Genomic DNA, 26,895 nt, shown 5'->3' on the forward strand with positions numbered 1-26,895 from the left:
GGGGGGGAGGGGCAGGCGGTGTGAGGCCGGGGTCTCCTGGGCCCTACTCCCTGGCATGGCCTGAGGAGGCCTTTTGCTGAGTCCCTTCCTCTGACCCTCCTTCAAACCCAGCCTTCCTCCACGCACCCACTGGGGCCAGAGAATCAGCCCATTTCACAGGAGAGGAGCCTGAGGCTCAGAGGGCCCCCAGATTTGGCCTCAGTTCCCCCATCAACAGGGATTTTCAGGAAGGGCAGAAGCTCATGGAGGATGGGGCATCTGAGGTGGCTCTGTAGCCACCTCACCCTCTGGGGCCCCCCACCAGAGGCCTAGTGACCTGAGGGCCACATTGCCCACCACCACCCCAGCACAGAATCTAGAACTGGAGTGCAGTTGAGGAAGGAGGCAGAGCTGGGACCTGGAGGCTCCAAATCACCTGAGCAGCCTGTGTGATCTCCTGGCCGGCAAGGGGGCTCCTCCAGGGCAGAAGCCTTGGGAGGGCCCCTGGGCCAAGGGGCTGGCGCAGCCCAGCGCTGTCAGTGCCAGGAAGCTCAGCCAGGCCACTGTCTCAAGCCCAGGGCCTGTCCTCCTGGGTCGCCCACTTCTCTACACCACCCAGATCGGAGACCCAGCTTGCATCCCTGCCCCAGTTGTACCATCTCACACTCGGGCACCGGCTCAGCATGGGCAGACGTGGGACTGGGATGGCAGCCCGTGTCCTCAAGCTCCCCTCCACAGATATGGAGCTACATCTCACCTGGGTGACAGTCACAGCCTCACTAGCCACCTGCTGCCCGGCTGTGCTGGGCCTCTGCCGGCCCCCAAGGGAGAAGGGCAGCAAGCACGGGTCACCCTGCAGAGGACCTCAACTTGCTCCAGCCTTGCCCATCTCCGACCAGGGGCCAGAGCACGGGGCTGAGGGCCCCGGGCAAGAGGGAAGTGCAGCCACACCACTGTGGTGACAGACTTTCTTTATAAACATCCAGAAGGAAGTTTTCTCACCCATCTTCTCAAGATGTCCCATGAGGGAGGGAGGGGGAGCTGCCTGGCACAGAGCCAGGACCAGGGCTGCACCTGCTGGGGGACTCCTGGACCTCAGCGAGGCCAGACCAGGTGGATAGTTTTAGAGGCTCCATGGGGTGCAGCAGGAAGGGGGCTCGGCCTCCCCAGTAGGGGCCCTTATCTTTATTGTGATTGACTCCAGAGCTGACCAGATGTAGACAAGGGGCTCAGCCCCACTGGACGCTGGGCTGCAGGGGCCATCCCCCGGGTGGGGGTGCCCGCAGGGATGGAGGCAGCTCCTGGACTGGTGGCCAGCCCACAGGGTACTGGAAGATGGTGGCTCTGATGGGTTCAGCCCTAGAAAGAAGGGAAAGGTAGAGAGTGAGAGTCGGGCACGGCCCAGGCCCATGCTGCAGCACCACCCCCGGCTTACCCTCCCCACCACCCCGGCTGTGGGGAGGGTCAGCTGCCTGCAAGACCTTTCTGGAAGGCAGAGCCTCAAAAACATGCAGACCCTTTGAGCCAGCAACCTCACCTCTAGGAACCGAGTCCAAGGAAATAGCAGGATTGTGGGCAGAGATTGAGCTACGAGAAATGGCAATAACCTAAGAGTCCACCTGTGGGGGATCAAATAAATATATATGCACGTCCACAGCAGAGAATGCTATGCAGCCTGCGTAAAAATTAAGGCAGACTTATATGTACTGATGAGGAAAAGTGTCATGATGTACTGTGTAAGGAGAAAAAGCAGCTTATAAAATAATGTATATAGCATGATACTATTTTTGTTTAAAGATATATAACATATATAAATGCATAAAAAAAACCTGGAAGACAGCAAAATGTTAACAGTGGTTCTATCTGAATGCAATTATGGTTGATTTTTTTACTTCTTTCTACCTTTCAAGAAAAGTTTTACAAGCACGCAAGCCTTTGAAATCAGAAAAAAATATTGTCAAAACTTTTTTTTAAAAGCCTCATTTCTCATGCTACTCACTGTCCTTCCCCTTAAGGTCCACGGCCTCTGGAGCCACCTCCTGGGAGCTCAGGGCCTGTAGGGAGCACCCACCCTGAGTGCCTAGCCTGGGGCTGCCCTGTCCTAAGGGAGCCGACTGAGGCCCGGGGAGGCGCAGAGGCAGCCTTTCCCCACCAACTGCTCCACATCCCAATCCTTCTAGACTTGACCCCCAACTCAGGCTGCCGCTCCAGGGCTGCACTGCCTCCTCAGGCTACAGAGCATTTTGAACTCGCCTGGAAGCTCGTGTCTCCCCTCTGGGAGAGACCAGGGGGTAGAGGTGGGATCCATCTGTCCCCCTGGGGCTGGGCCTGGCGCAGGGAGGCCACCCTGTGAATGTCTGCTGAAGACAAACAGCAATGCTGAGCGCTCTTACTGACCAGGCACTACTCTGGGCCCGACACCATGGCCTAGAGAAACCTCAAGAATCCTTGTGCAAAGCCCATTTTACAGATGAGGCAACCGAGGTGCCCGGAGTCAGTCACGTGCCAGGTGACACAGTCTGGGGATGGGCGATGGGGGACTGGAATGCACCCTGTACTCCAGACATTGGCCCCCCCGCTTCAGCCCCAGGAGCACCCCACCCCACTCCACCCCCAGGCTCAGCTCTCAGTGAAGGTGAGGCCCTGTCAGCTCCTGGAGGGCTCAGGGCCCCAGTGGCCAGCCCTCTGCAGAAAGGGAAAGTCCTGGGCCTTCTGTGAGAGGTTTGGAGAGGCCTCAGGCCTCCAAGGTAGAGGCTGGGGGCTGGGGTCAGGAGCCCGGGGACCCACCCAGCCTGCGCCTTTCGGGGCCTGACCCGCTGTACAGAGCCGACCTGAAGACCAGGCAGGCTGAGGCACAACCTCAGGGGCCTCGTGCTGTGTGAGGCCAGGGAAATCCCCTGCTCGGCTGCTGGCTGCCTCCTGGAAAGCACAGAAAGTGGCTCTCAGCATGATTTATGACCCTGGGGAGATTTCATAAACTCTGCCAGCCACAGAGAAAGGTGGGAGTGGGGGGGCTCCACAGTTGCTGGAAGGGAGAGCCCCAGCTGCCAGCCAAGCCTGAGCTCCCTACAGGGCCAGGGTGAATGTAAGTCTCCCCTACAGAGGGTGTGCTCCTGGGGAGCCCCTTCCCATGAGCCTCAAACCCTTCCTCTAGAAGATGGGGCAGATTCCTGGGCATCTGGGGCCCAGTGGCCCTGCACGCCCTGAGGCCTCCCACCAGGAGGAGGGCATCCCCACGTGTGCTCTCAGACACTGGCACGTTCCCTGGGCCCCAGAGCCCTCAGAGCATACCCCTCGAGCTTCGCACAGAGCAGACGAGACACTGAGGGGCACGTGTGGCAGGGCTCTGCTCGTGGCTCCTCTCATGGCCTGTTTGCCCCGGGAACAAGGACAGGAGCAGCTCTCGTTTCTCCCCGGCCATGGTCCTGATCAGAAGGAAAGCCTTAGGGAGGCACCTGGGCTGGACAGGGGCACTGGCTCAGCGAGGGGTGCAAAGGGGGAGATTAAGAGGGATAAAGTCACAATCTGAAGAGCCAACAATGGAGAGCAGGGACAAGCACTGTCCTCGCCAGGGGATTAGTCTGCGTGTCTGAGGTCGGCCTCTCCCTCCCCGCTGGCTGCTCTTGGCAGATGCCTCAGGGTCAGTCTGCTGAGGGGGATGGCACGATGTGCCAGGCTGGGGCCCCACAGAGCCTCCATTTCCTCTTTTACAGGATGGCTGGCCGGCTCACTTTGAGGGCTCTGTGGGGCCTATGGGGTCAGAGCCCTCAGGTGTGGGTGGCCCCAGGTGGACCAGGCAACCATGTGTGCTCTGTGTCCTGGGGGAAGGGAGAGGAGCCACCAGACTGGTCCCCACAGTGGGCCCATGACATTACCACCTGGAGAATAGTCCTCCAGGCTTGGGACCCTGCTCCCCCAAACGCTCTCTCATGCAGTCAACATGTGGGCCAGCGCCAGGCCCAAATGACAATATGAGCTCAAGGCCGTGAGGGGGAGGCTGGCGGGGGGGCGGGGGCGGCGGATGCTGGAAGGGGAGATGTCTTAGTTAAAGCTTGAAGGATGAGTCTGACTTTGCCAGGCAAAGAGGTGGGGAGGCAGTTCCAGGCAGAGGAAAGAGCATTCCCAGGGTGCCCCAAAATCAGAAACGCCCACCACATCTAAGAAGCCACCAAGCATCCAGCAGGACTGACACAGAAGCCAGATGGGAGAGGTGAGAAGGTGACCCCCAGGGGCTGCGGAGGCGGCAGGGAAGTTGCCCTGGCCCTGTGAGCTGGGCTGCGGAGTCTGGGCTCCCCCGAGGTGGAGGAAGCCTAAGAGGGTTTAAGTAGAGGCCCGGCGGGGAGTGTTTTACAAGCTGGTTGGGGCTGTTGTGTGGAGGACGATGAACTGGAGGAGCAGAGGGGAGGTGGGAGACCAGAAAGGGCTGCTGTGGCCATCTAAGAGAGCGGGGAGGTTGAAGGGCACAGAGGGCACTGTTTCTGCAAGGCTGCCTCGGGGGTGGGAGACTCAGGGAACAGAGCGAGGCAGCCCGGGGTTTGAATCCACCTCCCCTCACTCTGCAGGGTGGGGGCCACGGATGCAGGGGCAGAGCCCACAGCTCACAGACCGCAGGATACAGGCGTCATTTTTCAGGAGCCCAGCCTGCAGGGAGCGGGCTGAGGAAGACCTAGGCAGCCACGGCCAAAGCAATAAATGTTCACCTCCCTTCCAACAACCCCTTTTTCTCAAGGCTGGACAGGCCTGCTCTGCTCAGAGAGTAATTCATTTTGGCTCCGAGCCCTCAGCAGACAGGTGGACAGGAGGGTGGGCACAGAGAACATGTGGTTATGTGAAAGCAGGTCCCCTGGGGGGTGGCCAGAGGGACAGGGGCCTGGGGGACAGGTACAGATCCCCTAGAGCCTCGGGTGGTCCCCAGTTGCAGGTTCTCTTCCAGAAACAGCAGGGAGGAGAGTGGCCAGGGGAGCACAGGAGTGAGCGCAGAGTACAGCCGGGACCGCAGCGGCTGCTCCAAGGAGCAGGGCAGCGCGGAGCTCTCTGGGTGCTTCCACCCGGCCCTAGTGCTCTGACGCACGGGCTGAAGAAGCCTGGGGTGCTGGACACGGATCCCTGGGCGATGCCAGGCCCAAGGGGCGCACCCACATGACCAAAATCACAACCACTTTAGACAGGATGAGGTGGAAGGGACGTCACACTCCAACATTTCAGTCATGTCTGTACTACAAATTTTCAAGGTAGGGGGGCAAAAACTGGGCACAGATATAAAACAAAGGTAAAAAACAAAAGTTAATTTTAAAATAGCTTAATGATCTCTCTTCATTGGGGCACAGAGAAGGCAAGACGCTTGGCCTCCACTTCCTGATAGAGCCACGAAGGAAGTCCTGACCCCAAAGACCATCTGACCAGGCTCCCTAGGCCCAGGCCAAGCTGCTGGCCCATAAGGCCACACCACAGAGATAATCGGGTCTGAAGCCCCATTGCACGATGGGGAAAACAAGGTGGCCCAGGGTGGGGCAACTTGTACAAAGTCATAGGCAGCTCACAAGCACATTCTGTAGCCTCTTCCTCCCTTCTCTCTCCTTCAGTACCTGGGGGAAGAGCCCAGGGACCTTGGCTGAAAGAGGAGGACCTGGGAGGGCACACAGCACACACCTCAGGGCCCCTGACACAGGGTGCTCACCATACAAGAGATGAAGGGCGCCTGGTCCGCCTCTGAGCATCCTGAATGCTGGGCCCAGGCAGCAGCCCCCTTTTCAGGGAGGCAGTGGGACAGTGACAAAGAGCCTGTCACCCCTGTGCAATTCCAACTCTGCTTCTTCCTAGCCGTGTGCCCTGGGGCAAGTCACACCCTCCTGTGAGCCCCCGATTCCCCCACTGCAGGGTCAGGTCAACATGCCTATCTGGCAGGGCCCTAGAGGGGCCTCAGTAACCATAGTCAGGCCCCTCCCTCTGGCAATGGACTTGGTGATAGGGAGTCAACTCGGCTTGGTCTCCCCTTGAGCCGGCAAAGGCTCCAATAAGGGAGGAGCCACCAATGGAGGGGGTCAGGGCCCCGGAAAAGGCACTTTTAAATGCATACCCCTCAGCCTTTGGTGAGGACCTGGGCACCCAAGAGTCCCTCATGTGGCTCCTCCCTCAGGGAGCTCTGGGTAGCAGAGCAGGTCCGTGTCTGGTGCCTGGGCCTGGGCAGTTCATGGAGACTGCTCAGCTTCAGGTCAGGGCAGGCTGGCTGGGGTCTTTGTTCCCAGAGGGCACAGGAGGAGGGGACCCATGGAGCTTGTACCTGCTGCTTGGGGCTGAGCTCAGCCGCTTGGCTCTCTTCTCCAGCCAGTCCTCCAGATGGCCCTCGGGGATCTCAGCAATGTCTAGTGGCCACTCCCTGGCCCGCCTCTCCTCTGTGGGGATAGGGAGACAGAGACCAGTGAGGGGCACGCTCACTCCTGCCTGAACCCCACCCGCCCACAAGGCAGCAGCAACCTTCCTGAGGGGCGCAGGCAGGGAGACTGGGAGCAGAGCCTCAGGCCTGACCCCATCATGCTGCCACCTCCCCAGGCCCGCCCCTCTGGACCTCACTCTGCTTCCCCATTAAGTGGAGACAAAAGAGTGGTTGACTCCCAAGCTTTCTCGAGCCGGACACAGGATAATGCACATAGAGAGCCTGGCCCTCGGGAAAAGTCCAAATCTGGGGTACAGGGAGGCCGCGTGGGCTGCAGAACGAGGCAGAGCAGGGTTTGAATCTTGGCTCAGCCACTTGCCAGTTCTCTGATCCTAGAGAAGGAGCCTCAGCTTTCCTGATTTTTCTTTTCCTAAAATGTCCTACAAAAACCTTTGCTGATTGAATTAAAACTGAGCAATGGATGGAGTTCAAACAAGCCACGTGCGAGAGTGTGATGGGGTCAGAGTCTCTGGAGGGCCTGGGACCAGAGGAAAACAATCCAACTCATGGAGCAACGCATACTCCGGGCCAGGCCCTGGGCTAGCATTGCACACGTGTCATCTCACTTCATTTCATGAGCGGTCACGTTCGACAGGTCAGGGTGCTCCTCCAAGAGGCTGAGCCATGTGCTAAGGTCACAGGGGCTGTGGCTGAGCCAGGACTGTAGGAGCTGCCAGCTGGGGGCGCGCCTCTGCTCCCAGCCCCCTCGGGCCTCTCCCTGCCTCACCAGGTGTCTCTAGCTCCCACTGGCCTGTGTTCTCCCCACCACCGGCCAACCGTCCCCTAGAGCCCACGGCCAAGGAAGAGGGAGAGATATGGCCACTGCCAGGACTCGCTGGATAGGCCCATGGGCCTTGCTTCCGCCCTGGGAAAGCTCCTGGAAACCCTGTGTTTGTGCCATGGCTGCGGCCACACGGCCATCAGTATCCTGGGGCAGGGCATTGCCTGCAGGGTCTCACTGGCCAGAGGGGAGTGAGGCCCAGGGGGGACGAGGGCAAAGGCCAGGCTGCCCCAGACACCTGCTGGCTGGCCCAACGCTACCCGGATGAGGGAAGAGTGAGTGGCAGCACCCTGGGAGACCGGAGTTGGCCTCTAACTTGCTGGGGGCTCAGATGAGGCCCTTCTGCCTGAGTGCTGGCCTCAGTTTCTCCATCTGTTCAATGAGGGGCTACATGCGAAGATCGATAAAGACTAAGTGGGAACTTCCTCATTCTCTAATTGGAGAAGTGAGAAGTGCATTTCCCAACGGCAGACATGCTAGTTTCCAGGGGAAGCTGAACTTGCTCCTCCCTGGAATCACCAGGCCTGAGAATCCTGAGGGCAGCGAAGGCGATCTCTGCATCCCCGCGTCCCCAGAGCACAGCAGGGGATCCGCCAGGAGCTGAGTAGGGGCTCCATGTTGTTGCCTGACTGAGGGAAGGAGGGCCCGCAGACATATATGAATGAATGCCAGGCTAGCAGCAGGGCCCTGGGGTGGGGTGCACCCTTAGGGCTCCTGGGCAGGAAGTCCTGCATGTCACTTTAAACCCAGCACGGGACATGGCCAGGAGCTTGCTCAGGCACTCATGCCTGGGGTGGTTAGGAAGCAGTTCCTGACACCCGCCCTATCACCTCAGGCAGTCCTCAGCCTACCCCACACAGCAGCCACAAAACGGGGAGGTGGGGAGGCACAGGGCAGCTTCCCCAGCCCCAGATCCTGCACCCTCCAGCAGCCGGCACCCGCCCCCACCCAGGGTCTCCACGGAAACACACCCTCCACCTGGATGCTCAGCTCCTGCAGGTCTCGCTCCGACATGTGGGAAAATCTGCAGTTGGAGCCAAAGTCACACTGGCCTGCAACAAGAAAAGAGTTACTTGCTGCTCCCAAGGACCCCCACCGTGTGCTGAGGGGCACCCTGATGAGGGGTGGTTGGAGCTTTAGGGGCAGGGCTGTAGGCCTAAAGACTAGCCACCCCACCTCTAAAGAAAAACTAGGACTCTCTCTGGCCCTGCCCACACGAGCAGCCAGAACCACCTGTCTGGTCCATGCTCACGACCCTTCCCTGGCTAGGGATCAAACCCCACTGACGTCTTTCGTGATTGGGTTGCACAAGCCTCTGCAGGCTTGTCTCTTGTTACCAACCCCTGGCCCCCAGCCCCTGTTCCCCAGCCTCAGTGAACCACGGGTGGGTCCCTGAAAGGGTCATGCTTCCTCTCTCCACTCCAGGCCATTGCACATGCTATGCCCTCCGCCAGGTGCCCTGCCCACCCCTCTGGCTTGCATGAGCAGCTGGACTGCTCTCCAGAAAGGCTTTTAATGGCAGCTTTGTCAAGGAGGTACCCAAGTCTGGGGTGGCTTTCCAAATCCCAACCAAGGAGACCAAAATGCACCTCAAAATAACAGGAGACTGGAGGTGTCCTAAGCCAGCAAAACCTACCAGTGGCCTGTTCACATCAAGGTGAAGTCTGTGGGGAAGCCCATGATCTGCAGGCCTGGTGCTCATTCTAGAGGCAGCTCTGTCTCCTGAGGGGAGCATGGCTGTTCACCCAGCTTCCGTAGGTCAATAGCAGTACCTCCCCCCAGTGTTAAGCTCCCTTACACACCATGTTAATCATCCTGGTTTTCCTCTTTGCCTTGGCTGCTAGGAAGCTCAGGGCCAAACCCTTAGAGAACATACAAGACCTCAAGGCAAGTATAGAGGATACTAATCATTCTACTGGCTTTGTCTCATTTTTCCTATCCTTATTTTCATTTATCTTTGGTTCCTTCACTTACTGAGGTTTTTCTCTCTTAGAACTGTATGCATCTTTATTAGCTGGGTATTGAGCAGTCAAATCAACACCTAGCATCTTTGTTTCTAATTCTGAGCCTCCTCAGCATTGTCAGAGCTATTATGGTCTCCAGCCCTGCCTGCTGGGAGGCAGGGCACAGCGGAGGTCAGGCTCCCAGGCTAACTCAAGCAGCCAGTCTATTACACCCAACAGTGACTCCCGGATTTACCTGCAATCTCCCAGCACTTGCTTGTTCTGGGTGAGCCAATAAAATCACATTCCAGGTCTGAAGAGCTTAGGACCAGGCCCTGGAAGTCCTAAGCCACAATCCCTGGGAAGGCCCCGATGGACCAGTCGGCTGATGCACCAAGGCCATAAAGTGGGCTTAGGATGGTGGCTGGGGCTGGGGGAGAGGCTCTGCAGAGGCCCACGCAGGCCAGACTGGGCATGCTGGTCCCTGGGGGTACTGGAGCTGAGCAGAGCCCTTTACCTGTCAGTAGAAACTTCCTGCAGGGCCGCTTGTTCTGCTCATCCAGCAAGATGGCAGCTGCATCTGCGAGGTGAGAGGGGCTGGGTTCAGACTTCAGCTGCACACAGGCACTTCTGATCACTGAGGTCAGTTGTGAGGAAAGGAAAGAGTTTCCCATCCATGGAGGAGTATAAGCAGGGGACAACCACAGGCGGGGATGCTGGGCGGAGGGATCCCAGCTTCAGGTGACCTCAACCCTGCCACCTGACCCAGACCCAGACCCAGCCAAGGGCAAGACCAGGATTTAGGTCAGAGGCTTTTGACTTTGCACAATGGAATCACCTTGCAAGTTAAAAAAAATTCCTGGTACCATGAGACCTCTCTGTGCTGTCTTTGCAACGTCTTGTAAACCTACAATTATTTCAAAATAAAAAGCTAAAAAGCCCACCAGTAAACCCGAGGGCCCAGGCATGGCTCCACAGCCCTCCGTTCCCCTCCTTACACCAGCTCCAGGCTCTCAGAGCCAGACCAGCCGCCAGCCTCAACAAGACGTTGCGACACTCATTCTGGATATGATCCTTAACCCTGGTTTCCTCTGATTTTTCCTACTTTTATTTTCACCATATATTTACGGTTTACATTTTGTATGCTTCTTGGTAGGCAAAAAATCAATCAGTTAAAATCTATAAGTGAGGGCCGGCCCCGTGGCTTGGTGGTTAAGTGCACGTGCTCCGATGCTGGTGGCCCGGGTTCAGATCCCGGGCGCGCACCGAGGCACCACTTCTCCGTCCATCCTGAGGCCGAGTCCCACATACAGCAACTAGAAGGATGTGCAGCTATGACAAACAACTATCTACTGGGGCTTTGGGGGGAAAAAATAAATAAATAAAATCTTTAAAATCTGTAAGTGAGTAAGACGTGTGAGGAAGGTGCCCTGACTTAGCCCTTGAAGTTGCCCTGGAGGAGAGGCGAGGCCAGGCCTGGGCTGAGCACCTTCCCATTTTGTTCCTCCAACACTTTTCCTAGAGGCCGCTGCGGTAAAGGACAGACCGTGGACTTCTGAGTCCAGGTACACATGACTACAGGCAAGCTGCTTAATCTCTCCGAGTCTCAGTTTCCCCATATGTAAAATGGGAGGAAAACTCTCACCTGGTAGGGCTGCTGTGAAAATTTCATAAGATAACGGATGGAGAGCACTTGGCAGAGGGGGCTGGTGGTTCCTCCTCTGGCCAGTGGCACGTGAGAATCGCTGGGAAGGTGGGATTGGGAGCGGCCTTGGCATCGTGTTCCCCACGTGAGGCTAACGTGCAGCCAGGACTGAGAACGTCGGTAGTGGATGCTCAACAAATGGGAGCGGTTCTTATTTCATTTCCTCCTCACAAACCCACTGACAGTGCCAACATCCCCATTTTGCAGAGGGGAAAACTGAGGTTCAGATAGGGGAAGTGATCTGCCCAAGGGCACACAGCAAGAAGCGGCTCTGCCAGGTTTGAACCCTGGAGTGTGAATCTAAAGCCTCTGCCCTTTCCCCTGTGGTTGCTGATCTCCTGGTGGCTGGGTGAGTAGCCAACTCTGATGAGGGCTCCTCCCCTCCCCAGGGCAGGGCAGCTGGGGGCTGGGGTGGGGTGGGCTGCTTGGGTCAGGAGTTGGTTACCAGAGGACTCACTCCAGGGGTGACCAGGCGGAGCGGGGGTGGAGCCTCCAGGGTGGGGAGGGGGCCATCTGTCAGCACTGGGCTTGTCAGACTCAGCCCACTCAGCTCCTGACACAGACCTTCCCAGGGGTGGAGGGCTGGGGAGGGCATGTGGACATTGCCTAGGGTCCCCTTGGGGGTAGGACAGCTGAGGCTGGCAGGGGGCCTGAGCCCAAGTCCTAGACAAGGGGCCCTGGTGGGGACTCAGTGTGGGAGAGGAGTTCCAGGCTGCCCAGCATCCGGTGGGTGGTTCTCAACCCCAGCCACATGGCAGACTCACGGGGCAGCTTTTAAAATACACGGATGCCCGAGCCCACCCTTCTCAGCTTCTGCTTTAATTCATCTGAGGGAGAGAGCAGGAGAATTGCTAAAAGCTCCTCAGTGACTCTGAAGGGCACCCAGGGTTGAGAACCCCCGGCCCAGGCCCTGCACAAAGAAGCCCATGCTCCTCCGCCCGGAGTTCAAGGCTCCTCGTGATCTGACCCCATTGGTCCTTCTCGCTTCATCTCCCAAAATGAACAGCTGCCCCGGTGCCCTGTGTTTGTTTGCTCATTCATTTAGACGTTCATCTAACAAACATTTACTGAGCACGTCCTGGGTGCCAGGCACCACGCCAGGATGAGGATTTAGTGGAGAACAAGTCAGACCCAGTTCTTCCTTCCACTCCAACAGGCACACTAAGCCACGTGGATATAAACGTGTAAACAGCTAGCGTGCAGCCAAATGACCTGACCTGGCCCTGAGGTCGGGGAGGGCACTCCCGAGGACCTGCTGCCTGAGCTGAGTTCTGAGATGGGAGGACCAGGCCGGGGGCAGGGAGGACAGCTGGGGGCTGGGGTGGGGTGGGACGAGCATGCCCACCAAGGGGACAGTACTTGCAGTGGCCAGCATAGCCAGAGCTCAGAGGGAGAGGTTGGCAGGGCATGGAGGCCTGGGCAGGACAGGGGTTCCACCCGGAACACATTGTTGTAACTGGGCATGAGGCCGCTTAGGAGAGGGGCCCTGCTTTATTCCCCTGTGAGTCTTCAGAGCCTATCTGGGAGCCAAGGACATGCTCAGTGGCGCTGAGCGTTGTCTGAATGAATGAGCCCATGAGATGAAGGGCCTGAGGCCAATCCTTTTGTGGATCCGTAGGCACGTTCCTACTTAGTGAACCCTCACGTGCCATACAGTCATCATGAGAATACTGAGCCCGTCACCCCCACCTAGGAGGTGGGTACTGTTGTTATGGCTGTTTTACACACAACGAAATTAGGGTCACACTGTTAGTGAGTGACACCTTGGGACTGACACCCAGGCAGCCTAGCTCCAGGACCTGTGCCGGTCCCAGCCATGGCAGATGGATGGTCAACCATTCCTAGGGCTAAGGGACTTGTCCAAGGCCATGAAGCTGGGAGCAGAGCGGGTGTCGAGTCCTAGCCCAGGCTGGGTACCACGTGCCTCCCCACAGCCTGCGCTGTGCGGCTACTCAGGTAAGCTGGAGCCTGGGGAAGCCTCTTGAGGAAGTGGCAAAAGCTTGTACGCCAGCTTGAGGACCCCTGGTGAGTAATCCACCACTCTGGATTTCAAAGTCACCACCTGTAAGTGGGGACCCCCAGCCCACCCAGCCTCCCTCGCAGAGCTGTTTCAAGGACTGAATGTGGCTGGGGATGTGAGAGGATGCTAGGAATGCAGGATCCCCGGGAAGGGGCTCATGGCGCCCACTGTTTCATCTCTTCTGTAAGTAACACAACAGCCGCTGCCGATCAGCCCTGGACCCGAGGACTCTGCTGTTCTCAGCTGAGAACCTGGGACCAGGAGCAAACACCAAGCTGATCTTGAGGCCCAGATCCATGCCAGATCACAGCACCCCACTGGATTGGGGGGATGGGAGCCTCTGCCTGACACCGGGGTCAGAGGCCTCCCAGGCACCTAGGAGACCCCTCTGCCCCTACTCCTGGCCCCTCACAACCACAGCCATGCCTGGCCTGCTGGCCGCCCCCCTCACCCAAGCCTCTGAGCCTGAGCTTCCTCATCTGAAAGGGGGAGAGTCTAGGAGAGCTTTGACAATACCATGCCTGGGCCCCAAACCTGCCTCTGGGGATGGGGTCAGGGGACGAGCACTTTTTATTTCAAGGTCTCCAGGTGATCCTAACTCGAAGGGTTGAGATCCACTGCCTTAGAGAAATACTGAGAAAAGCGAATGACAAACCATGGAAGGCACCTGGCATGCAGCAGGCACTCAATAAAGCTCACTCCCTTCTTGTGAATTCTGAATCTCAGACCAGGGAATGAACTCTGTCCCCTTCTCCTTCCTTCCCAGCTGCTGGGACTCAGTTTCTTCCTTCCACTCTGGGCCCTGTCTCAGAGTCCTGCTCCCCAGCTTGTGGAGCGTGGGCCCCGCCCAGTTCATTCCAGGAGCTCCGGGCCCACCCCCGCCCCACACCAAGCTCCCTCTTAGCTCTGGCTCCTGGCTGGCCACCGCGGCAGGTCGCTATTCTTTAGCATATATGCCTAATGACAGCAGCAGCACCTTCCCTACAGTGAGTGCCTCCCGGGTGCCAGGCCCTGCGCTGGGGCTTACGGCCTTAGCTCACTCTCGGTCCAGCCGCACCTGCTCTGAGAAGCCTTTCCCAGAAGAGCCCTCCCTCCGGCAGCCCCGGTTATTCATTCATCCAGCCAGTCATTTCAACAGCCATTTACCGCACCCCACTGCTCACGCAGCAGTCAGTCATCACCGCCAAGTGTGGCTCTGGTCACACTGGCCGCTGCCTAAAGCCCTTCAATCACTGCCCTCTGCCCTCAGGTCAACCCACCCCCTTACTGTGATCCTCCTGCACCATCCGGCCCCTGCCCTGTCGCCAGCTTCAGCCCCCACCATCCTCCTCCTCTCCCGCTGCGTCCAGCCACACCCTCTCTTCTGCTCCGAGGGCACCTGGGGCATTGCTCATGTGCCTGCTCTGGCATGCCCCCTGCCCAAAATGGTGTGGCTGGCTTTTCCCTACCTTTCAGCTTTGGCTCAAACATCACCTCCTCAGAGAGGCCTTCTTCCTGGCCACAGTGTCCCCAGAGCAGGCAGGCGGAGCTCTGGGGCAAGATTGCCGGGGAAAGGAGCTCACGTTCCAGCCTGCCCCTGCGAGGGCCCGTCTGCCCCTAGGAGCCGGTGGCCCAGGCCTCGTCTCTTTTGCTCCTCAAAATGCCCAGAGCAGGACCGTCGCTGGCCCACGGTGCTTCACTGTCTGATGATAAGGAAAGTCAGAGAGCAGGGCTCCGTCAGCCCGGCTGCCACCCACCTCGGAACATGTCGTACCAGACCTTCTTGGCCTTGAGGTGCTGCAGCCCATTCAGGTGCTTCTTGCGGTTGTGGAGGTTGTCCTGGAAGGAGCGGTCACAGTAGTCGCAGAAGTAACGCTTCCCCATGGCCACCTGCGCCAGGGGCTGCTGCTGCCTGGGAAGCCACACAGCACTCAGTCAGAGCACAGAGGAAACGCCTCACACCAAGGCCCCGGGCACGCCAGCCCACTAAGCACTCCAAGGGCCAGGCCTGCGCGGGGTAAGGAAGGCTCTGCTCACACGCGCCACCTCATTTAAACCCCACGACAGCCCGTGAGGAACTATGCGGGCGATGATTACGGCCTGAGAGGCCTCATGCCAGACTGGGCTTTTAACAATTCTGGTGCCCAGCTTCTACCCCAGGCCAGAGAAAGCAGAACCTCAGTGGGTGAGACCCGGTATCAGTGGTTTTTAAAGCTCCCCAGGGAATTCTCATATGTAGCCAGGCTGGAGAACCACCACTTCACGCCCTCTGGCTGCCCCCAGCCCCCACCCGACTTCTGACCTCCTCTCTCCTGTTCACTCCAATCCAGCCACACAGACCTCCTCTCTGTTCCTCACATACGCCAGGCACACGCCCATCTCACCTCCCAGCCTGTCCCTGCTGTTCCCTCTGCCTCGATGCTCTCCCCCATACCTGACACGCTTGCGTACTCAGCTCCTTCAGTCTTTGCTCAAATACTTCTCAGTAATCTCCCATGACTGCTTTATTTAAAATTGCAGAACCCTCCACCCTCCACTTAGCTTTCCCCACTCCCTGCTTCACTTTTATCACTCTTGAAGTAATAAGTTACTTGTTCTGTTTATTATCTTTTCCCCTCAACAGGAATATAAATCCACGCGGGCTGGGATATTTTTGTTTCGTTTATTGCTGAAGCCCCAACACTCAAAGTAATGTATGGTACAGAGTAGGCAACCAAATATTTGTTGAATAAATGAATTAATACGTATTTTCCTCATGGGACAACTGAGGTTCAGAGAGAGGGAGTGATTTGCCCAAGGTCACACACACTGGTAAACAGAAGGCAAACTCAGGCCCCCTAAAACCCTACTGCCAGGTGCCCCTTCTTCCACAGCCAGCTCAACGCTTAGAGAAGCCAGCGGACTCAGGCAGAAATGCAAATGGCTTGCCAAGGAGATTAGCTAAACTCTAAGGTGGCAGGTCCCCAACCAATCACAGAGGGAAACAAGAATGTTTCAGGGTCTTAAGACCCTTAAGTCATGGTGATCACAGCTGTCACTCCTGACCCAGGAGATCTGCAGCCCAAGGTAGGTGGCGATTCTGTGACTCTCATGGCCAGTCCTTGGTCCCCTAGTTTGGTGCACAAGACCAGAGGAGGAATGGGTCCACTTGAGGCCATCGAGTAGGATCTGCAAAGGCTGAGCCCAGACCAGCCCCTCACCCTTCAGGTCCTATGCTCTGACCCTTCACTTCACAGAGCAGGTTCCTGAGGCCCAGAGGACAAAGGGCAGTGACTTCCCCAAGGTCACGAGGTAGCAGCCCAGGCCATCAGCGAAAGCCCCAGACTCCCAGGATCTGGCAAAGGTAAAGCTGGCCTTCACTCACAGGGCAGACAGATGGGAAATGCATCTTGGGAAGAAGAGACTGGGGAGAGGCGCAGAGACAAACAAGCCCCTGGACAGTGCAGGCAGCCACCGAGTCGATGGAGAAAGCCGCTCCTGCGGCAGACGGGGACGGCGGCCATTCAGTCAAGGGCTGTAATGGGAGCAGGAACAGACAGTCACTCAAAATGAAAACGTATAAAACCTCTCTTCTCCCATTACTGCTGAGAAACCGCATCCAGACACATGGACTTGATATATTAAATTTGGCAGCTCTAATACACCCCGTCTTGCCAATAAACTTATAGGAATTGGATTGAAACGGTAAGAGATGAACATTTAACGTCCGAGTGCTTAACCAAGCCATTCACGAAGCTTGAAGCTCTGAGGAGCTGCTGCATCTGGAAAGTAATGAAGAGCGGAGGAGCAGAGGGAGGGGTGTCCCTTGGGAAGACTGAGATGGAACAGTAGCTCTGCAGCACACTCAGCTGGACAAAACCACACAGGGCCCGAGCAGCTGGCTGTGTGACCTTGGGCAAGTCACTTTCCCCCTCTAGGTCTCTACCTTCACTGTAGGAACACGAGGCGGTGGGTCTGACAGGTTGCCTGATTGCTTGGGGAGTGGTACGCAGAAGTTTGCTAATCCAAATAAATTTTTTTTGTGTGTGTGAGGAAGATCAGCCCTGAGCTAACATCCATGCTAATCATCCTCTTTTTGCTGAGGAAGACCGGCTCTGAGCTAACATCTATTGCCAATCCTCCTTTTTCTCCCCCAAAGCCTCAGTAGCTAGTTGTATGTCATAGTTGCACATCCTTCTAGTTGCTGTATGTGGGACGCGGCCTCAGCATGGCCGGAGAAGCGGTGAGTCGGTACACGCCCGGGATCCGAACCCCGGGCCGCCAGTAGTGGAGTGTGCGCACTTAACCGCTAAGCCACGGGGCCGGCCCCAAATAAATTATTAATAATAGAGTAATAGCAATACAAACGACACTAATAACATCCAGCATTGAGCAAGCACTTAACAAATGTTACCTATTATCTGATTTATTAAGCACCTATCATGTGGTGGCACTGGGCTAAAAGCTTTATACGCATCATCTCATTTAATTCTCAGGACAACCTGTGAGGTGGGGCCCAGTACACCTTTTCAGATGAGGGCACTGAGGCTCCGATAAGTGAAGTGACTTAGCCAAGGTCAGGCTGCTAGAGAGCAGCCAAGCCAGGCTTCGAATCCAGGCAAGATGGCTCTAGAACCCACACTCCCAATAACTCGTGAAAGTCTCCTGCCAACAAATCATACTGACATGGCCCCTTTGAACCTGAGAAATATGTATTATAATCCCATTTATGAACGAGGAAACCAAGGCTCACAGAGGTGCTGTGAGGTCCCCAGGTCACACATCCAGGAAGGGCAGAGCAGGTCTCAGGGCACCTCCCACCAGCCCACCAGGAAATCAAGACCACTCGCCCCTCCTCCCGCCTGCTCTGCAACACCCTGACCCAAATGACAAGCCCCTCGGGGCTGGGATGCGCGCGTGCGCGTGTGTGTGCGTGTGTGTGTGTGTGTGTGTGTCTGTTTTCCTCTCTGTGGCGTGCACACACACACTGTGGGGGCAAACCAGCCTCAGCTGAGGGCCACAGCAGCCATACTACCCACCATACCTTCCTCTGCCCACCCTGGCCACCCCCCCGTCCGGCACAGGGGAAGTGCTCAGCCATCCGGGATGGGTCAATGGACCCCACGTTCTAGTCCCAGCTCTCCCAGGTGAGGCTGTGGCTCCGTCACTTGCCCTCTCTGGGCCTCAGTTTCCCCCTGTGTGAAGTGGGCAGCAGGTAGCTAGACCAGGTGATCTCTAAGGGCCCCTCCAGACCATCCAGTGCTAAATCCAGGTGCCACTGCTTTCTAACTCTGTGATCTTGGGCAATTAACTTCTGGCCTCAGTTTCCTCCCGTAAGAACTGGGAAAATAACAGTGCCCATGTCAGGGTTGCTGTGAGACTCAGATCATCCACACACACACTTAGCACAGAGCCTGGCCCACAGGAGGCCCTCAGGAAACGCTGGCCGTCATCACCGTCATTATTATTGGCCTTTGAAGAGCCTGTATTTCAGAAAACACAGGCTCAGAATAAGGAAGAGGATGCCGGTGCCCAAGTGACCTCTGGGGTCAGCTGGTCTGTATTAGAGATGAGGAAAGTGAGGCCAGGAGAGGGGAAGTGAGCTGCCCAAAGTACACGGCACAAGGCAGAGGTGGGGCCGGAACCTCAGCCCTCACGGCAGGGCCCAGACCCCTGCCCTGCAGAGCCCCCACTGCCCGGGGATGGTGTCAGGGCAGCAGACCAGCTCCAGGGGAGCCGGCGCTTCCCTCCTCCTTCACAGGCCTGTCCCCATGGAGGCAGAGGCCCTGTTCCCGGGCAGGAGCAGACCTTCAGCAAGGTAACCTCACCCAGGCGTCACCCAGGTGTGAACTTCTAGGGCTCCTGACCCAACTGCCTCCCGCTCCAGCGCCTTAGCGCACGTTAGGAAAAGGAGGGGCTGCAGAATCCTCTGGACAAACACAGCAGCCGAGCCAGACACACAACTTGGCAAGCGGAGCATATTCCACTCCGACTCACCCTCAGCCAGGCGTCCTTGCACAAGGGACACCCTGCACCACTGCACTTGGCAGCCCTGAGTGGGAGGTCAGGGAAGGGGGGTGGGGACAGCCAGACGTCTCTGACACCAGCATGGCGTGCTGACTAAGCCGGCCCTCTCTGCCATGATTCATCCTCATCCTCTGAGGCTGGCGTGCTCGGCAGCGTGAGCGAGGCCCTGTCCGAAACACAGAATGATCAGGCCCCACTCCCTCCCTGGGAACACAGGTGGTGCCACCCACTCACTCCCAGGGACCAGGTCCACGCAGCCAACAGCATCTGCTGTCTCCCTGGAGCTTAGCCAGGTGACAGGGCGGCTCCTTGTGGCCAAGGGGCAGCAGGCAAGGCTAGTGGGACAGCCCTCTGCGGCCACACGGGTATGGGTTCGAATCCCAGCTCTGCCACTTACCAGCTGGGTGACCTCTGGAAAGTTATTTCATGTCCCTGAGTCTGTACTTTGCTATAAAACAGCGACCCCCACCTCTGCTGTGGATTTACCACGGTAGTAGTATATAAAGATGCCTAGCATATAGTTAGTGCTCAAAGAATGGAGGCTGTTACTGTTGTTACCATATCATCCAGGCTGCTCACTCCCTCACCCACCTGGCGAGCACATCTTGACCACCTGATTTAAAATGGCAGCCAAACTCGTAGCCGCAGACACTTCCACCTCCCCTACAACCTGCTCTGTTTTCCACAGCTTGTCTCACCATCTCACACACTGTCATGACTGACTGTCCTGTGAGCCTGCCTCCCCACTAGAATACAGGCTCCATGAGGGCGGAGTGCTGTCTGCTGCACCCCAGTACCCACAACAGGGGCTCGCACACGTAACTGCCTCCTGCCCTCCGTTCACCAATAGCTACTCCCAGGCCCTCTTCTTGAGCTTGAATCTGGGGATGAGGATGAGGATGGGCAGAGAAGAGAGACACATAATGCCCTAAAGGCAGGTCTCCTGCCACCACCACCCTCCCCGCAGGACTTAAACCACACCTGGCCATCCCCCGGCCCCTGACTTCAGTCCTCTGGGCTCAAGGAAAAGATTACCAACGAGTTGAGACACTGTGGGTGGAGGAGGGGAGAAAAGAGAATGGGGGTGGCAGGGGTGAGGGAAGACAGCTTCAGATTCAACTCCTGCATGCTGGGCACCTGGCTTTCATTCTCTTGTTTAATCCTCAGAGACCCTCTGAGTAGACAGCAAGGTGTCCGTTTCACAGATGAGGAAACAGGCTCAGAAATACTCCTAAATACTCAAAGCCATGGCCAGGAGACACACTGGTGATGATAACTTCTCATCAGCATGAGGGCTGCCTGTGGGCCGGTGGCACTGAGGACCCCCATGCACCCTCTCGGGGAGCCCTCACCATGACGCTGTGAAGCCATGTGCCCGAGACCCCGCAACCAAGGCACATCAGAGCCAGCATTCACACTGGGGTCAGGCTGACCCCAGAACCCTTTCTCTCCCCACCCCACTACTCTGCTGTGAGGCTGTCATGGGGCAGACATTTGTGCTTCATCGATATTCTTGGTTCCTTTCATCGTGTGTATCTCAGGCACAAAGTTGGCTTTGGGACAGGGCTAAAATAAGCCAGCAGCTTGGCTGTGGCCAGGGGCTGGGATGTGCACTGTAATTATCCAGGATTTGTGCTCGCCACATGCTGCCCTCAAGCTCACCTGTCATTTCTTCTAATTATGGCACTGCCAGACCCTAGGTAAACAGCAAACTGCAGCCAGAGGACGCTTTATTGCATGCCCACCAGGAGCACGGCAATGTCCCAGTGCCTCATACGCTTGCAGTCTGGAATCTGTGGCATCAGAAGTGCCCTATGGGGGTGGCCCGCAGACTGCCTGCTCAGGACCCAGCTCCAGCAGAAGTGCCAAGAAGATCCAGATGCCTCCCCTGATAGGAGCCAACATGTTAGGGGTCTCCCCCAGATGCCTGGTGTTTTGTAGCAACCACCCAGCTTTCTCATCCTGACCTCGTTCATATGGTCCATCCCTTGGGGTGAGGCACATCATATAAAGTCCCAGCAGTACAAGGGAGTGGGGGCCCCGTCCACAGCAGTTTCTAACTCGGCAGGTCTAGGAGAGGGCCAGGACCTAAGGAGGCTCTGATGCAGAGTCCACAGACCACACTCGGAGAAATGCTGGTCTAAGGTGGCAGATGACGGACTGAAGAACAGAGAAGGCGAGAGCTTGCCCCAAGTCACACAGACTGCCCAATCCAATACTGACTCTAATCATTCAACCCAGGTCTGAATCCCATCCCTGCCAATTTCAGACTGTGAAACTCTCAGCAAACCCTCTGAGCCTCATCTGGAAGACAAGGGTAATAGTATCATTTCATAAGATTACCATGAGGATTAAATCATGCATGCCAGGTGCTCAGCACAGTGCCTGGCATGCCAGTGGTGCTCAATACACATTTGTGGATGTGGCGGCCAGCCTCCACGGCCCCCAGCGATCCCACCTCCTGGTGTTCGCACCTTGTGTTGTTCCCTCCCAAGCTGTATCAGTAGTGGTCCATGTGACTAAGACAATAGAGCAGAGGTGACAGCATGTCACTTAATAAAAGACACCGTGGCTTCCATCCTGGTGTCTCCCTTCCTCTAATCACTTGCTCCAGGGGAAGCCGGCTGCCATATTGTTAGCAGCCCTGTGGGGAGGCCCACGTAGCAAGGAACTGAGGCCTCCTGCTAACAGCCATGCCCCTTGGGAGCAGACCCTCCAGCCCCAGTCAAGCCTTCAGACGAGTGCAGCCCTGGCTGACAGCTTGACTGCAACCTCATGGGAGACTCTGTGACAGTACCACCCAGCTAAGCCACTCCCACATTCCCAACCTTCAGAAACTATATGAGATGATGTTTGTGGTATTAAGTCACTAAGTTTTGGGGTAATTTATTATACAGCAGTAGCTAACTAATACAGTGGAATAAAGGAAAAACTAAATCACTTCACAGTCTGTGATGGCCACAGGTACAAAGTGCCCCATATCCCAAAACACTCCTGAGTCAAGTCAAAAGGGACCCTCTCCCCCACTCACACATGCAAACCCTAAAGTTCCACAGGTCCCTTTACAGTCATTCATTCATTCAGCAGCCAAACATTTGCTGAGTACTTCCTCTCTGCCAGACTGGGGTTCATACCTCATGACACAGAGTCCCTGATATCACAAGAAGGTGCACTGCGTGTTTGCTGGGGGTGGCTGACAGATGCGTCCCCAGTAACAGTACAAGGTATCAACCTCTGTGCTGGGGACACCAAGGAGGGGCACCCGCATCCAACAGGGAATTTCTCCAAGGATGATTTCAAAGATCTCAGTACCAAGGTCGTCACTGCAATATATCTCATTCTGAAAGTCCAACAGTAAGAACAGCTGACAGTTATCCATTGCTCACCACATGCCAGGCAGGCTGCTCAGGGTCCCGTGTGGGGTGGGAGTCGGGGTTCAATGACATGATGCACAAAGCCTGTTATCCTCATCTTACCCTAAAAAAACTGTGGGCAGAGGGAGCCCACAGCTGGCAAAGAGCAAGTGTAGGGCATGAGCCACATCTGCACACTGGAGTAACACGTAGCCATTAAAAATCAAGTCAAGGGCCAGCCCCAGTGACGTAGTGGCTAAGTTCGGTGTGCTCTGCTTCGGTGGCCCGGGTTCAGATCCCTGGCGCGGACCTACACCACTCATCTATTAGTGGTCATGCTGTGGCAGCAGCTCACATACAAAAAGGAAAAAAGATTAAGGTTGGCACTGGATGTTAGCTCAGGGAGAACTTTCCTCAACAACAACAAAAAAATCAAGTCAAAGGAAACGATTCCCTCACGTGGATAAATGTTCACTCCATATTGCTAAATGCAAAATGGCTTGTGATCACAGCAGTGCGTACAATATGATACCAGTTTTTTAAGGAGAAAGAACCTCCCTCCCAACACACACACACAAACACTAGAGCAGACATAATATTTACTGTCGTTATGTCTGGATAATAGGAGTATATGTGCGATTTTTTTTTCCATTTTGTGTTTTTCTATGTTTCTCTGTTTCTACATTTAGCATATGTTGTTTTTAAATTTTCCAAAAAAATTCCCTTCAAAGGAGTAGAAGATTTGTCAGGAAGGAATGAAGTCCTATTCCTTCTCCCTTAGGAGCTGCTGTGGATGGTTCCAGTGATCTGGTTCACCTGGATGAACCAGCTACGGGTGGTGGTGAACAAGATCCAGAGTAGACGTTACTCTCAGTCCCTGGCTGAAGGCCAACAGGGTGCACCCTGATTCCAAGCAGACCTGGCCAAAGGAAGGTTGGCTGAACCCGAATCTGGGCTCCAGGGAGCTGCAGGCTGGAGACACAGTTTCTCATCAGATAGTTGCAGGTCCCAGGAGGCCAGAGTTTCCAAAGAGGAAAGGTAAAAATAGTCTGCAGGAGGCTCCTGAAACAGATTCCCGGACTCAGAATTGCCTCTGCCTCCCCCGTCTTCTGCCCCTAGTCTGGGTTCCAAATACCATCTGACCCTCTGTCACCACTGTCACTGCTGCCCAAGTCAGGTCTCACCCCCTCGCACCTGAACCAGCCTCCTCAGTTCACCGTGGGCAGCATCAAATCAACCCTCTTAAAACAACTCCTGTTCAAACTTTTCCATGGATCCTGGTGGGGAGCTTACTAAAAATGAAGTCTCTTGGGTCAGCTCTCCAGGAATTCAGAGTCAGCAGATCTGGAGGGGGGCCCAGAAATTTGCATTTTAACCAGTGAGTCTAGTACCCGCTAAAAAACAAAGCCTGGGGGAAGGAGCTTCTCCTGCCCACTGATCTCTCCACTCTCTGCATCCCAGAGGCAGCCTCTGCTGGGGACAGTCCCTCTGGGTAGACACAGCCCCCAGATTCGTATCCCAGTCAGAAATCGGTCTGATTGTGAATAACCTCAGCTCACTGAAATGTTAACCTTAACTTGATTGGAATGCTAAGCACAATTCATTAGAGTGGATAAAGCTGTTTCTTAGTGGCTAAGTGTCCTGTCACACTCCAGGAAAGTTTTTTTTTATTTTTATTTTTATAATTTTATTTATTTTTTTCCCCCCAAAGCCCCAGTAGATAGTTGTATGTCATAGCTGCACATCCTTCTAGTTGCTGTATGTGGGACGCGGCCTCAGCATGGCCAGAGAAGCGGTGCGTCGGTGCGCGCCTGGGGTTCCGAACCCGGGTGGCCAGCAAGCAGAGCGCGTGCACTTAACCGCTAAGCCACGGGGCCCGCCCTCCAGGAAAGTTTAGAATTGAACATAGAGGTAGTAGAATAAATCAAACTCATTGTATTAATGTTCTTGTCCTAAGTTTAGTAATAATCAGTGTGTACTTGGTATTTGAAAGTATCTGTAACATTGAAAAGAATTCGACATGTTGAATATATAACAGAAAAGCATTGTGATTTCAAGTTAAAATCTATAATTATGTAATTGATAAAATATATGTCAGTAATTGATACTAGATTTGTGATTTTAAGTCGAGAGGTTAGCAATGGTTGGAAACCCTGGCTGCATATTAGAATCACCCGGGGTGCTGTAAAAGCTACTAAGGGTGCCCCCCATATCCTAATTCCATGTCAGAGATGGAGCCTGTATTTTTTTTTTTCAGCTCCCCAGACTGTGAACAGCTGACATAAGAGAATTTGACTACGACTGTTACAAGTACTGAACCGTTGGGCCAGCCCTGATGGCCTCGCAGTTAAAGTTAGGCAGCCTCCGCTTTGGCACCCTGGGTTCAGTTCCCGAGCATGGAATCACACCACTCACCTGTCAGTAGCCATGCTGTGGCCACAGCTTACATAGAAGAACTACAAGGACCTGTAACTAGAATATACAACTATGTACTGGGGCTTTGGAGAGGGGAAAAAAAAAGTATTGAACTGTTTACAAGAACTTGAAATTCATTATGTTTATAAGTTTAATTTATTAGATTTTCTAGCAACTTTAAGTATTCTGGGGAAATTATGCTTGTTAGGTTATGTATCTTAAGTACTTAAAAAGAAAATCACATATATTAAATTTATAAGTGGAGTCAAATGTGTAAGGGAATGTAATTAAGCTGGTAATAGGGTTGAATGTTTAAAGAACTTTAGTTTGTTCAACTTGAGTTCAAACATTAACCAAGAGAAAAGTTACAATTATTTTTCTTATTTTTCTAGATTTATGTATAGAATAATTTCTAAGTTGAAATCGGTGGCTTAAAGAAAATTAGGTTTTTAACAATTGTTGCTCCAAAATGAGAACTAAAAAACCAAAAAAAACCCCAAATAAAACAAGCCACACCTTCACTCCCTGTGGTCTTCCCTACCCATCCCACCTAAAATAATTCCTCCCTCCTCAGAACTTCCCATCAGCCAGATTTGCTGTTGGTCCCATGGGCTAGTGGTTAAGTTTGGTGCATTCCACTTCAGCGGTCCGGGTTTGGTTCCCAGGCACAGATCTACAACACTCATTGGCAGCCATGCTGTGGCAGTGATCCCCATACAAACTAGAGGAAGACTGGCAACAGATGTTAGCTCAGGGCAAATCTTCCTCACAAAAAAAAAACAAAAAAAAAGATTCCCAGCAACTTCATAACTTTCTGCTCCAAGGGGCTACCAGGATGCTTTGCAAATAGAAAATAACCCCAGAAGGGATAACTCATCATGGAGGTAGAGCATCACATTTTTCCTCCCAGACCCCTAATCAGGCATTACTGTTGCTTTGAGGAGTCAGAGGCAGATCCAGGCCTTTAATCCAGTTCCTGGTTTTCAATGCCACACCTATGCTGATAGCTTTTATCTCTGGCTCAGACCTCTCCTCTGGACTCCAGATCCAAATCTCCATTTGCCTCAGACATCTCCACTTGATGTCTAAGGGACAGCTCAAACTTAACGTGGCCAAACAGAACTTAAGATCATCCCCATCGACCTTAAGTTGTTGAGGTCAAAACTTAGATGTCATCCTCAACTCCTCTTCCCTGCACACTCTACATGCATCTGTCAGCTTATTCTGTTTGTCCTACCTCCCAAAATACATCCCAAATCTGATCACTACTCTAATCCACACCCTAAATTACCACCCAGCCTCAAATGACCCACAATAATTTCCCCTCTTCAGTCGTTTCTCCAGAGAGCAGCCAGAATGATGACATTAACATGTAAATTAGATAGATCATGTCATATCCCTGCTTAAAACCCTTCAGTGGTTTCTTAGTGCAATTAGAAAAAAATAAAACTCCTTACCCCGGGTTACAAGGCCAGATATGAGCTGACCCAAGCCCACCTCTTCACAGCCCACTTCTTTCCCTCAGACACCTCAAGACTGCAGCAGCCTCAAGGCCTTAGCACCAACGCTTTCCTATTTGACCCGCTAGTATTCATTCAGGTCTCTGGTTAAGTGTCCCCCTGGGCACCCTAGCTAAAACAGCACCATCACCACCCCCAAACCAACCTCTCTTCTGCTCTTCAAAGCATTACTTGTTTGAGGTTACTGCACCTCCCCATCCGCCCACACACTAGAATGAACACTCCTTGAGAGCAGAGATTTGTCTACCGGTGAGCGCATGAACCAGAGGAGGCGCTCAGAAAACATTTGTTGCCCGGCCCTTGTTCTTTCTATTCCCAAGTCTCCCGCCTTCCAGGCCAGGGTTCTCCGCAGCGAAGCCCAGGGGTGAGGGGAACAGGAAGCACGAGCAGAAAAGCTCCTTCCCCTGAGGTCTGGCTAAGGGGTTCAGCACCCAGGACCCAACTTTTGTCACAGTCTCCAACTCCAGGCCTGGATTTGGGGCTGAAAAAGAAGACAGGCGGAGAGACGAGCCGGGAACTCAGGACCCCAGGTCCCCCGGCTCCTCTGTCCACTCTCCATCCCGTTAAACGGTGAGGCCTGCCGGGGGGCGCGCAGACTCAAAGGAAGAGCCCAAGTCCTCCCGGTGTGGGAGTGAGGAAGAGCAAGGACTGGCCCCTCCACGTCCCGCCAAAGAAGGAGGTACTGTACCTGGCTCTGCTGGGCCCGACAGTTCTGAGCTCCTCCTCCTGCGCCCTCGCGTCGCGCACTGCTTGCTGGGAAT

General features: G+C 55.0%; 1 protein-coding gene across 1 annotated transcript; it reads right to left on the reverse strand.

Moving 5' to 3' along the window:
- Positions 1-21: 21 nt before the first annotated feature.
- On the reverse strand, positions 22-26,895 carry ZMAT5 (zinc finger matrin-type 5). The gene is made up of 6 exons (XM_058531749.1): positions 26,823-26,895; positions 14,598-14,752; positions 9,654-9,716; positions 8,165-8,245; positions 6,260-6,371; positions 22-1,338 (listed from the first exon to the last, which is right to left on the reverse strand). Exons 2-6 carry the CDS (start codon positions 14,722-14,724, stop codon positions 1,209-1,211), a joined length of 513 nt encoding a protein of 170 aa, XP_058387732.1. The 5' UTR covers positions 14,725-14,752; positions 26,823-26,895; the 3' UTR covers positions 22-1,208.

The sequence above is a fragment of the Diceros bicornis genome, chromosome 35 (genome assembly GCF_020826845.1).
Source record: "Diceros bicornis minor isolate mBicDic1 chromosome 35, mDicBic1.mat.cur, whole genome shotgun sequence".
NCBI classification, from domain to species: domain Eukaryota; kingdom Metazoa; phylum Chordata; class Mammalia; order Perissodactyla; family Rhinocerotidae; genus Diceros; species Diceros bicornis.